Source organism: Sapajus apella, unplaced genomic scaffold (assembly GCF_009761245.1).
Source record: "Sapajus apella isolate SASKATOON/1434 unplaced genomic scaffold, GSC_monkey_1.0 scaffold47, whole genome shotgun sequence".
Taxonomy (NCBI): domain Eukaryota; kingdom Metazoa; phylum Chordata; class Mammalia; order Primates; family Cebidae; genus Sapajus; species Sapajus apella.
In genome coordinates this window covers 12,448,007-12,460,869 of record NW_022436987.1, presented here as the reverse complement: position 1 = coordinate 12,460,869, position 12,863 = coordinate 12,448,007, and the positions used below count along the sequence as shown (strand labels likewise).

Below are 12,863 nucleotides of genomic sequence, written 5' to 3'. Positions count from 1 at the left end.
CCATAAAGAATATCTATGTTTATGAGTAAGTGAGAGCAATCTAATTTAAAAGCAATAGGCAGTTTTCTCACTTAAATCGTTCCTAATAATTACACTAACTTATGGCATAAAGTCACTTAATTAAATCACTAAAGGAGAACAGAAGAAATGGAAGAGCTGTGTGAGAGTGAGAGCAGAGAGTTTATAGTGAGTTTGTGTTCTTCCTGGTTGTGATAGACTTCAATCCTTTAATATCTGTGTCCAAGAAAAAGTGTTCTCATTTAAAAAGTATTTTCCTTTATTCCAAATATGCTTTTAAAATATTTATTGAGCAGAGAAAAAGGAAGGGAGCTAAAAAGATGAAATAGATGTTGAGTTAACAGCTTTCTTCCAAGTTCTGGCGGACTTCAGACTTTAAATGTCTGTTGGGAAAAAAAAATATGTTCTTATTTTAAAAGTATCTTCCTTTATTCTGAATGTTCTTTCATATACAGATACATTTGTTTTTAAAAATATGCTTAGCTAATCATAGATTACAGTTTTTAAAAACATGTTCTCTGGTAAGATTAATATAATTAGAAAGAATAACAAATAATGTTGAAACAAATCAATTAACCATTAATATAGTTATCAAATTATATAAATGATATGGCTGGGCACAGTGCCTCATGCCTGTAATCCCAGTACTTTGGGAGGCCAAGGTAGGCATTCCAGACCAGTCTGACTAATATGGTGAAACCCGATCTCTACTAAAAATACAAAAATTAGCCAGCCACAGTGGTGGGCACCTGTAATACAAGCTACTCAGGAGGCTGAGGCAGAAGAATCTCTTGAACCCAGAAGGCGGAGGTTGCAGTGAGCCAAGATTGCACCATTGCACACCAGCTTGGGCAACAAGAGCGAAAAAAAAAAAAAAAAAAAAAATATATATATATATATATACACACACACACACACACACACACACGCACACACACACATATCCTACATATATAAATGATATAGCACTTAAAATTTGCTGCTACATAAAACTTTTGGAGGCATTTTCATTTTTCTGTTATCTAAATTGCTCTAATACTACAAAAAAATACACAAAATATAACATATCATCTTAATGATTTGAAATTATATTTGTAATAAATGTGGGCTTCAATTGATACAATAATTTATTTTCCTAAATAGCTAATCAAACAAAATTACATACGTGGCTCAAACTTCAATTCTCCAGCTGGCCCTGATGGAGGAATTCCTTGTTGTAATTTTTTTTGTTCCATCTGCTGTATGACCTGGTGAATGGAAAAAGAAAAGGTATAATTTGATTTTCTATCATATGTGTGACCTTCGACAAAGCACAACATAGTAACTGAAAATTGTTTTCTAAAACAAAGATATGCAAACTATAAACTTTTGATTCGACCAGGTGCAGTGGCTTATGCCGATAGTCCCAGCACTTTCAGAGGCTGAGGTTGGAGGATCACCTGAGGCCAGAAGTTAGATACCAGCCTGGGCAACACAGTGAGACCTGGTCTGTACAAAAAAATATTAACATTAGCCAGGCACACTGACATACACCTGTAGTCCTAGCTACTGGGGAGGCTGAGGTGGGAGGATCACTTGAGCACAGGAGTTTGAGGCTGCAGTGAGCTATGATCATACCACTATACTCCAGCCTGGGAGACAGGCTATTTCAAAATAAAGTAAAATAAAATAAAATTTAGATTAATATTCCACAAAACAGTTTTAAAGTACTAAAATTTAAAATACTATAGCTACAGTACAATGAAATATGTTACAAAAACACAGGTTTTTAACAAAGCCCCTGAAATCTTTTTTAATGCCATAATCTTTTGACAAAATGCCACCTGATGATATTCCAGCTTCTGAGCCTCCAGTTGATCGTGCTGACGCTGTAGCTCTTCTTTTTGTTTCTGAAGCTCATCTGCCTTCTTCTTAAGTTCATTTTCTTGTAAAGCAATAATATTTTCATATTCTTTTAGCTCTTCCTCTGTGAAGAACTGTTGCTGATCTAACGTCTAAAATAAAAAAAATAAAAAAAGAATAATCTTAAAACTACAACAATAAAGTCTTATTTACCTTTAGAATTCTATAGTTAGCAAAGTATAAAAGAGTATTTACAGGATTACGCCTTTGGGGTAAGAAGAAAGGGGAAATAAGTAATATATATTTATGTACTCATTTGAGCAAACAGAAAAACAGGAAGAGAAACTCAGAGATTCTCTTCTAGGAATGGTAACTAAAAGCAAAGAGTGAGAACTGGGCAGAAGTGACAAAGAGAACGTGGGAAAAGAGATAACATTTGTTATTCCCCCCAACTCTTACTGAAACACAAATTTTAACAGCTGTCTGCACACAGAAAAGCACAAGAAGCAAACACCAGGTGAGCACTCATAGTACCTGGTTTCAACTTCCTATCACTGACAAAGGCATTGACAGTCTTGAATCACCTATGCCACCTCTCTCCCATCCCCTCGCAGCAGACATGCAGCACGGAGAGTCTGTGCACTTTGGGGAAGGAGCATAGTGACGGGGGGACTTTACATTGAACTCAGTGCTGCCCTGTCACAGCAGAGAATAAAGCTGTGCTGGGCTTCACCAGTGCCCACGATGGAGGGAGCATTTGAACTATCACCCATCCCAGCAGTGGATACTGAATTTCCTAGCAACCCTCACCATGTGGGCTAAATGCTCTGGGGTCCTAGGTAAATTTGAAAGGCAGTCTAGGAAAGGAGGACTATAATTCCTAGGCAACTCCTAGTGCTAGGCTGGACTTAGAGCCAGTAAACTAGAGTAACAGGTGACCAGGGGAGACACCAGCTGGTGAGGCTAAGGGAAAGCTTGTGCTGCCCCTCCCTGAACCTCAGGTGGTGCAGCTTGTAGCTATGAAAGTGACTCCTTTCTTGAGGAAAGGAAAGCAAAAAGAGGGCTTTGTCTTACATCCTGGCTACCAGCTAAGCCACAGTAGGATAAGGCACCAGGCAGAGTTGTGAGACCCCGATTCCAGGCCCTAGCTTCCAGATGACATTTTCAGACATACCCTAACCCAAAAGGAAAACTGCTGCCTTAAGGAGGCAGTCCTGGCAGCCTTCATCACTTGCTGAGTAAAGAGCCCTTGGGTCCTAAATAACCAGTGGCGAGACCCAGGGAGTATGCTCTGGGTCTTGGACTCCGAGACATGCTGGCTTTGGGGTGACCCAGCATATCCCAGCTGTAGTGGCTATGGTGAAAGTCCCCTGTTTGAGGAAAGCTGAGGGAAAGTAAAGGCAATTTTGTCTTGCACACTAGATACGAGCTCGGCCATGGTAGGGTAGAACAACAAGCAGGCTTTTGGGGTCTCCGAGTCCAGGCCTTGGCTCTTAGCATTGCTGGACTCGCCTTGGGCCAGAGGGGAGCCCATTTCCCTGAAGAGTGAGTCCCAGGCCTGGCAGCATTTACCACAAGGCGACAGAAAAGCACTTGGGCTTTCGGCAAATATCAGCAGTGGCTGGGAGAAGCACATGTGGACCAGAGGTGGTGGTGGTGATGGCCACAGGGAGAGGCTTCTCTGCCTGTGGAAAGGGGAGTGAAGAGCAGGAAGGCCTTTGTATTGTGGTTTGAGTGCCAGCTTAGCCACAGTAAAACAGAACATCAGGTAAATCGCTAGGATTTTTATTAGAATCCCTGGCTTCCAGACAGCATCTCTGGACACACCCAGGGTCTGGGGGAACTCATCACCATGAAGGAAAGGGCCTCGGGCAAGGCCCAGTGCCATGATGGCTTCAGGACTGACCCAGCACAGTTCCAGTGCTGATGGCCACAGGGGTACTTGCATCAAAACACCTCCAGTTCCAGCTGGCTCAGCACAGAGAGAGAGAGAGAGACTTCATTTGTTTGGAAGAAAGTAAGAGAAAAGAGCAAGAGTCTCTGCTTTGTAACCTAGAGAATTCTTCTGGATCTTATCCAAGACCACAAAGATGGTACTTCTATGAGTCTGCAAAAATCACAGAATTACTGGACTTGGGGCCTAAATCCCGTGGAATATCTGGAAAGCTTTTTGAAGGACATGCACAAACAAGCCCAGATTGCGAAGATTACAATAACTATCTAACTCTTCAATGCCCAGACACGGACGAACATCTGCACACATCACCACCACCCAGGAAAACATGACCTCATCAAATGAATTAAATAAGGTACCAGGTTCCAATCCTGGGGAATCAGAGATATATGACCTTTCAGATACAGAATTCAAAACAGCTGTGTTGAGGAAACTCAAAGAAATTCAAGATAACAACACAGAGAAGGAATTCAGAATTCTATCAGATAAATTTAACAAAGAGATCAAAAGAATTACAAAGAATCAAGCAGAACTAGAGTTAAAAAAATGCAATGAACATGCTGAAGAATGTATCAGGGTCTCTTAATAGCAGAACTGATCAAACAGAACAAAGAATTACTGAGCTTGAAGACAGGCTACTTGAAAATACAGTTAGAGGACTCAAAAGGAAAGAGAATGAAAAACAATGAAAGCACGCCTACAAGATCTAGAAAATAGCTTCAAAAGGGCAAATCTAAGAGTTTTATTGACCTAAAAGAGGAGGCAGAGAAAGAGATAAGGGTAGAAAGTTTATTCAAAGGGATAATATCAGAAATATTTCAACATTCAAGTGCAAGAAAGTTATAGAACATCAAGCAGATTTAACCCATGTCAGACTACCTCAAGGCATTTAATAATCAAACTCCCAAAGGCCAAGTACAAAGAAAGGACAGCATCTCTGGACACATCCAGGGTCTGGGGGAACTTGCCACCATGAAGAAAAGGGCCTTGGGCAAGGCCCAGTGCCATGCTGGCTTCAGGGCTAACCCAGAACAGTTCCAGCGGTGATGGCCATAGGAGTACTTGCATCAAGTTGGGTGTGGTGGCTCGCACCTGTAATCTCAGCACTTTGGGAGGCAGAGGTGGGCGAGTCACTTGAGGCCAGGAGTTCAAGACCAGCCTGGCCAACACGGAAAATCCCCATCTCTACTAAAAACATAAAAATTAGCTAGGTGTGGTGGCACACACCCATAATCCTAGGTACTTGGCAGCCTAAGGCACAAGAATTGCTTGAACCTTGGAGACAGAGGTTGCAGTGAGCCAAGATCATGACACAGCCCTCCAGCCTGAGTAACAGAGCAAGACTGTCTCGGGCGGCAGATTTTTCAGTGGAAACCTTACAGGCCAAGAGAGACTGGCATGACATATTTGAAGGACTGATTGAAAAAAAAAAGCCCACATTTACCCTAGAATAGTATATTCACTGAAATTGTTCTTTAAGCATGAAGGAGAACTAAAGACCTTCTCAGACAAACAAAAGCTGAGGGATTGCATCAACATCAGACCTGTCCTATAAGAAGTATGGAAGGTAGTTCTTCAATATGAAAGAAAAGGATGTTAATGAGAACAAAGAAATTATCTGATGATATAAAACTCACTGGTAACAGTAAGCACACAGAAAAGCGCTGAATAGTGTAACACCGTAATTGTGGTATATAAACCTCTCTTGACTTAAGTAGAAAGACTAAACAAGGAACCAATCAAAAATAATAACTAAAAACAAATAAAATAGCTACAACTTTTCAAGACAGACAATAAAATAAGATGTAAGAAGTAACAATGAAAAGTTAAAAAGCAGGAGGATGAAGTTAAGTGTAAAGTATTAATTTTGCCTTTTGTTTATGCAATCAGTGTTAAGTTATCATCAGTTACAAATAATGGGTTATATTATTTGCAGGCCTCATGGTAACCTCAAATCTAAAAACATACAATGGATATGCACACACAAAAAGCAAGAAATTAGAGCACGCCACAAGAGAAAATCAGCTTCACTAAAAGGAAGACAGGAAGGAAAAAAAAAAAGACAGCAAAACAACCAGGAAAATAACAAAATGGCAGGAGTAAGTCCCTACTTATCAATAATAATAACTTTGAATGTAAACCAGCTAAACTTTCCAATCAAGACACAGAGTGTCTGAATAGATGAAAAACAAGACCCAATGATATGTTACCTAAAAGAAACACACTTCACCTATAAAGACACGGAAACTGAAAATAAAGAGATGGAAAAAGATATTCCATGCCAATGGAAACCAAAACAGAGCAGGAGTAGCAGGAGCAATACAAAACAGAGTTCAAGACAAAACTGAGGTCAAGACAAAAACTGAGACAAAGACAATGATAAATGGGTCCATTTAGCAAGAAGATATAATGATTGCAAACATATACGCACCCAACACTAGAGCACCCAGATATATTAAGCAAATATTATTAGAATTAAATACAGACCCCAATATGATAATAGCTGAAGACTTCAACACCCCACTTTCAGCATTAGACAGAAAATCAACAAAGAAACATTGGACATAATCTGCAGTATAGATCAAATGGATTTAACATATATTTAACAAACATTTCATCTAACAGCTATAGAATACACATTTTTCACCAGGTGTGGTGGCTTATGCCTATAATCCCAGCACTTTGGGAGGCTGAGGCAGGTGGATCACTTGAGGTCAGGAGTTTGAGACCAGCCTGGCCAACATGGTGAAACGCTTTCTCTACTAAAAATAGAAAAATTAGCCGGGCATGATGGCAGGTACCTGTAATCCCACCTACTCTGGAGGCAGAAGTTGGAGAATCGCTCGAATTGGGTAGGTGGAGGTTACAGTGAACTGAGATTGTGCCATTGCACTCCTGCCTGGGCAACAGACTGAGACCTTGCCTTAAAAAAATAAAAAATAAAATAAAAAAATAAGAACACACATTTTTCTCCTTAGCACATGAATTGTTCTCAAAGATAGACAATATGGGACGGGAGCAGTGGCTAACGCCTGTAATCCTAGCAATTTGGGAGGCCGAGGTGGGTGGATCACTTGATGTTAGAAGTTCGAGACCAGCCTGGCCAACATGGTGAAATCTTGTCTCTACTAAAAATACAAAAATTAGCAGGCATCTTGGTGCACGCCTGTAGTCCCAGCTACTAGGGAGGCTGAGGCAGGAGAATCACTTGAACTCAGGAGGCAGAGGTTGCAATGAGCCGAGATCATGCCACTGCACTCCAGCTTGGGCAACAGAGCAAGACTTTGTCTCAGAACAAACAAACAAACAAATAAAAAACCACAATGAGATACCATCTCACCTCAATTAAAATGGCTTTTATCCAAAAGACAGGCAATAACAAATGTTGGCAAGGATATGGAAAAAAGGGAACCCTTGTACACTGTTGGTAGGAATGTAAATTAATACAACCACTATGGAGAACAGTGCAGAAGTTTCTCAAAAAATTAAAAATAGAATAACCATATGACGTAGCAATCTCAATGCTGGGTATATACTCCAAAGAAAGGAAATTAATATATCAAAGAAATATCTGCATTTCTATGTTTGTTGTAGTACTGCTCACAATAGCTAAGCGTCCAACAACAGATGAATGGATGAAGAAAACGTGGTACTTATACACAGCAGAGTATTATTTCAGCCATAAAAAAAAAGAATGAGACTGTCATTTGCAACAACATGGATGGAACTGGAGGTCATTATGTTAAGTGAAATAAGCCAGGCACAGAAAGACAAATATCACATGTTCCTACTTATCTGTGGGTTCTAAAAATCTAAACAACTGAACTCATGGAGATAGAGAATAGAAGGATGGTTACCAGAGGCTGGAAAAGGTGTGGACTGGGGGAGCGGTAGGGACAGTTAAGGGGTACCAAAAAAAAAATGAATAAAACCTAGTATTTTATAATACAACTGGGGGACTATAGTCAATAATACTTTAATTGTACATTTAAAAATAACTAAAAGAGCATAATTGGATTGTTTTGTTTGTAACATAAAAGATAAATGCTTGATGGGATGGATATCCAATTTTCCATTATGTAATTATTACACATTGCATGCCTGTACCAAAATATCTCACCTACCCCTTAAATATATACATATACTATGAATGTGCATGCACAAAAATTTAATTATAAAAAATAAAGAAAAACTTGTCTGAATACACCTTTTTCATATAGATTCAATTTTTAGAAATGTGTTAATGTTTCACATATTCAAGAAAATAAAATTAAAATCCACAAGACAGAAAAATCCTAAAACTTGAATAGAAAAACAGAAGTCAATAAATAGTACTTTTATTTTAAATTGATGAGATAACCCACAGAATGGGGAGGAAAAAAATGAACTAATCCAAGTAATTTTTTATCATAGTATTTGGAAAATATGCCCTTGAGTTAAAAATAACAACAACAATAATTTTTTTTTTTTGAGATGGAGTCTTGCTCTGTTACCCAGGCTGGAGTACAGGGGTGAGATCTTGGCTCACTGTAACCTCTGTCTACCAGGTTCAAGCAATTCTCCTGCCTGAGTCTCCCAAGTAGCTGGAATTACAGGAGTGCACCACCACTCCCGGCTAATTTTTGTAATAGAAACAGGGTTTCACCATGTTGGCCAGGTCTCAGACTCCTGACTTCAGGTGATTCGCCCACCCTGGCCTCCCAAAGTGCTGGGATTACAGGCGTGAGCCACTGTGGCGGCCCCAACAACAACAAAATCTAAACAAATTTTAAACTCTTATTTTACAGAGGCATGGATTAGTATTCTGAAACTCCTTGTACATTCTAGGATAGAGCAAATAAATGAAATATTTTTAAGGAAAAGGGAGTTAGGTTTTGCATGAAATATGGCAAAAGACAGATTGCTGTGTTGAAATCAAAGTTGTTACACATATGTTCATTGCAGCACTATTCACAATAGCAAAGACATAGAATCAACCTAAATGCCCAACCTAAATGATTAAAGAAATGTGGTACATATATACCATGGAATACTATGCTCGTTCATAAAAATGAACGAGATCATGTCCTCTGCAGGAACACAGATGAAGCTGGAGGCCAGTATCTTTAGCAAACACTAATACAGGAACAGAAAACCAAATACTGCATGTTCTCACTTATAAGTGGAAGATAAAGGCCGGGTGCGGTGGCTCACGCCTGTAATCCCAGTACTTTGGGAGGCCGAGGTGGGTGGATCATGAGGTCAAGAGATCGAGACCATCCTGGTCAACATGGTGAAACCCCGTCTCTACTAAAAATACAAAAATCAGCTGGGCATGGTGGCGCGTGCCTGTAATCCCAGCTACTCAGGAGGCTGAGGCAGGAGAATTGCCTGAACCCAGGAGGCGGAGGTTGCGGTGAGCCGAGATCGCGCCTTTGCACTCCAGCCTGGGTAACAAGAGCGAAACTCCGTCTCAAAAAAAATAAACAAATAAATAAAAATAAAAAATAAGTGGAAGATAAATGATGAGAACACATGGACACAGAGGGGAACAATACATACTGGGGCCTATGGGAGGACAGAGGGCAGGAGGAAGAGGAGAATCAGGAAAAATAACTAATGGGTATGAGAGCTTAATACCTGGGTAATAAAATAATCTGTACAACAAACCCCCATGACACAAGTTTATATATATAAACTATATAGCAAACCTGCACACGTAGCCTTGAACTTTAAAAAATTAAAAAAAAAAAATCAGAGGTATTGGGATTGCAATTGGAGATACCAGTGTAAATTTAATAAGTTTTAATATATATTGATAGATATATAAAAATGAATATAAATGTGCACAGGTGTTGTATATATATGTGTGCACATATGTGTGTGTGTATATATATATACATATACACATACACATCTATATTACATATACATATTATTTTAATTCCCGAGGTCTGTCATCTGACAAGACCTTGGAAGCAGTCTCACTGCAGTAGCAAGGAGCACATCCAGGGCCCAGATCTTGGTCTGCAATATCAATCTCCACTAAAAGGAACTAGGGCTTTTCAGAAAAATGGTTCATTTCAGATTGGGTCAGGGAAAGGGTAAGATAAGCCTTGAACATCCTGACATACTAAAAGTAAGGAAGTCTCCAAAGAATGATTCAGACATGTCAGAAGGACACAAAAGCCAGTCTGAAGAAACTGCCACTGGCCAAGTCTGGGACATTTTGAGCATGGAAATAATGATGGTAAGGATGAGAACTTACTGAATAAAAAAAGAGGCCACGAGTCTACACTGATAAACAGAAGGTCAGGGGAAGGAATAGCTTTTCCTTACAGTAGAAAGCCAACTAACAAATGTAGAAGGGATGATCAGATGAGAAAAATCACCATTTGTTGGCCAGGTGTGGTGGCTCACATCTGTAATCCCAACACTTTGGGAGGCCAAGGTGGGCAGATCACTTAAGGTCAGGAGTTCAAGACCAGCCTGGCCAGCATGGTGAAACCCCATCTCTACTAAAAATACCAAAATTAGCCAGGCATGATTGCGCATGCCTGTAGTTCAGCTACCTGGGAGGCTGAGGCAGGGGAATGGCTTGAACCCAGGAGGCGGAGGTTGCAGTGAGCTGAGATCATGCCATTGCTCTCCAGCCTGGGCAACAGAGTGACTCCGTCTCAAAAAAAAAAAAAAAAAGAAAGAAAATCTCCATTACAGTAATAATTCAACCATTACAGTAATAATTTAAAAAAGTCAACCATTACAGTAATAATTCCAGCTAGAATCATCAATGTACATAATAATACATTCACATTTTCTCAAAGTATAAGCCCACAAGATTAAAAAAAAATTTTTTTTTAATTTTTAGAGACAGGGTCTTGCTACATTGCCCAGACTGGTCTCAAACTCCTGGGCTCAAGTGGTCCTCCTGCCTCCTAAGTAGCTGGGCCTACAGGTGGGCACCACCATGTCCAGCTCTGATAAGTTTAAAGAGTACACACATTTTTTAATGGTGGAAATATAAATTGGTATAATTCTTTTGAAAAGCAATTTTACAAAAGAATTCACCCTTCTCTCTCTCTCTACTTACATCAGTGTAGACTCGTGGCTTCTTGTTTTATTCAATAAGCTCTAATCCTTATCCTCATTATTTCCCTGTTCAAACTGTCCCATATTTGGCCACTGGGAGTTTCTTCAAACTGGCTTTCGTGTCCTTGTGACATGTCTCTATCACTCTTTAGGGACTTCCTTACTTTTAGTATATCAGGACGTTCAAGCCTTAAAAACAGCCTTAAAAATATTCCCTGGGTCCTGGTGATGCTACATTGAGAAGCTACCCTATAAAACAACCCTAATCACAGAAAAAGCTTTATAGAAAAACGTACTTGTAGCAGCATTTTCTTTTTAAAATAGCAGTAAAAATCAAAGTAATCTAAATGTCTAACCCGAAAAAAAGTTTATATACCTCCACAGCTGTTAAAATAAGGCTTACAAATACGTGAAAATACTTTTAATATGATGTTGAATTAATTTTTTTTTGAAGCTGACTTCTGTCTGGGCATGGTGACTCACATCTCTAATCCCAGTACTTTGGGAGGCCAAGGCGGGCATTGCTTGAGCTCAGGAGTTTGAGACCAGCCCGGGCAACGTGGAGAGGTCCTGTCTCTAGTCAAATACCAAAAAAAGATCCAGAAGTGGTGGTACACGCCTGTGGTCTCTGCAACTCAGGAGCCTGAAGTGGGAGGATCGCTTGAGCCCGGGCGGGTTGTGGGGGTGGGGGCAAAGGTTGCAGTGAGGTAAGATCACATCACTGCACTCCAGCCTGGGTGACAGAGCGAGGAGTGCCTTTTAAATTTTTTTTCTAAAATTATTAAAAAAAAAAAAAAAAGCTGACTTCTGTCCAGATACAGTGGCTGACACATTTTGGGAGATTGAGACAGGAGGACTGCTTGAGCCCAGGAGTTCACGACCAACCTGGGCAATATAGTGAGACCATGTCTGTATTTATAAAATAAAAAAAAAAAAAGAACAAAAGCTGACTTCTGATTCTCTCACTATGGTGGGCTAGACAAGATACTTTTTAAAATACAAAAGGTAAAATAGTAACTTTACATAGAAAAATATGGAAATATGGTAGACATCACCTTAACAAAATTATCAAAGCTACCATTACCAGTTATGGGGATCATCAACATGTGCCTTCTGATAGGTTACACTAAGCATCCTCTTCTGTGGTATTCAAGGGACATTATACAACATAACAGTTTGTTCTCCTGAAAAACTGTTTCAGATCAAAGGAGACTAAAAAAACATTGCAACTGAATTCAATGTATCATCTTGGATTTGCTTTTGTTATAAAGGATATTATTGGGAAAACTGACAAAATTTCAATAAGTCTAGAGATTGGGAAAGAGTCCCATGTGTGTAGTACTGATAATTTTGCTGTGATTATATAAGGTAAATCCTGTTTGCAAGAAATATACACTCAAGTATTTTAGGTTAAAGTGTTATGATGCGCAATTTACTCCTAAGCAATTCAAAACTTTATATATATATGTGCATATATACATATATGTTTATATATACACATACATATATAGGTACATACATACATACATACATTACATGTTTATATGTTATATCTACACACACATACAGATTAAAAACGGGGGGAGGATAACAGAAAGATAAAGCAAATGTAGTTAAATCTGAAATTATGTCAAAATTTTAAAAGTATGTAATTATCTATGATCTAATCTGCCAGATGCGCTAAAGGGGATGTATATTCAAATAATCTTAGCATTCTTCTTCTTCACCAAAGTCCAGACACATTTCAAGACATATTTCCAGACAAAAACTCAATACAAGGCCAGGTACAGTGGCTCACACCTGTAATCCTAGCACTTTGGGAGGCTGAGGTGGGCAGATCACGAGGTCAGGAGATGGGAGACCATTCTGGCCAACACAGTGAAACCCCGTCTCTACTAAAATACAAAAAATTAGCCGGGCATGGTGGTGCGCACCTGTAGTCCCAACTACTCGGGACCCTGAGGCAGGGGAATCACTTGAA

At 39.4% G+C, this 12,863-nt stretch overlaps 1 protein-coding gene across 5 annotated transcripts in view; it reads right to left on the bottom strand.

Annotated features, from left to right (window-relative positions):
- Positions 1 to 258: 258 nt before the first annotated feature.
- The window catches only part of NUCB2 (nucleobindin 2), a 53,352-nt gene continuing 40,747 nt past the window's right edge, over positions 259 to 12,863 (bottom strand). For 3 of the 5 annotated variants that reach the window (XM_032240856.1, XM_032240858.1, XM_032240854.1), the window contains 3 exons: positions 1,842 to 2,012; positions 1,184 to 1,265; positions 260 to 401 (listed from right to left, as the gene is read on the bottom strand). In XM_032240856.1, coding sequence (XP_032096747.1) covers positions 394 to 401; positions 1,184 to 1,265; positions 1,842 to 2,012 — 261 coding nt within the window. In that variant the 3' untranslated portion in view covers positions 260 to 393. Of the gene's footprint in view, positions 402 to 1,183; positions 1,266 to 1,841; positions 2,013 to 12,863 lie in introns of all 5 variants that reach the window. The other 2 variants (XM_032240853.1, XM_032240855.1) reach the window with 1 other exon arrangement.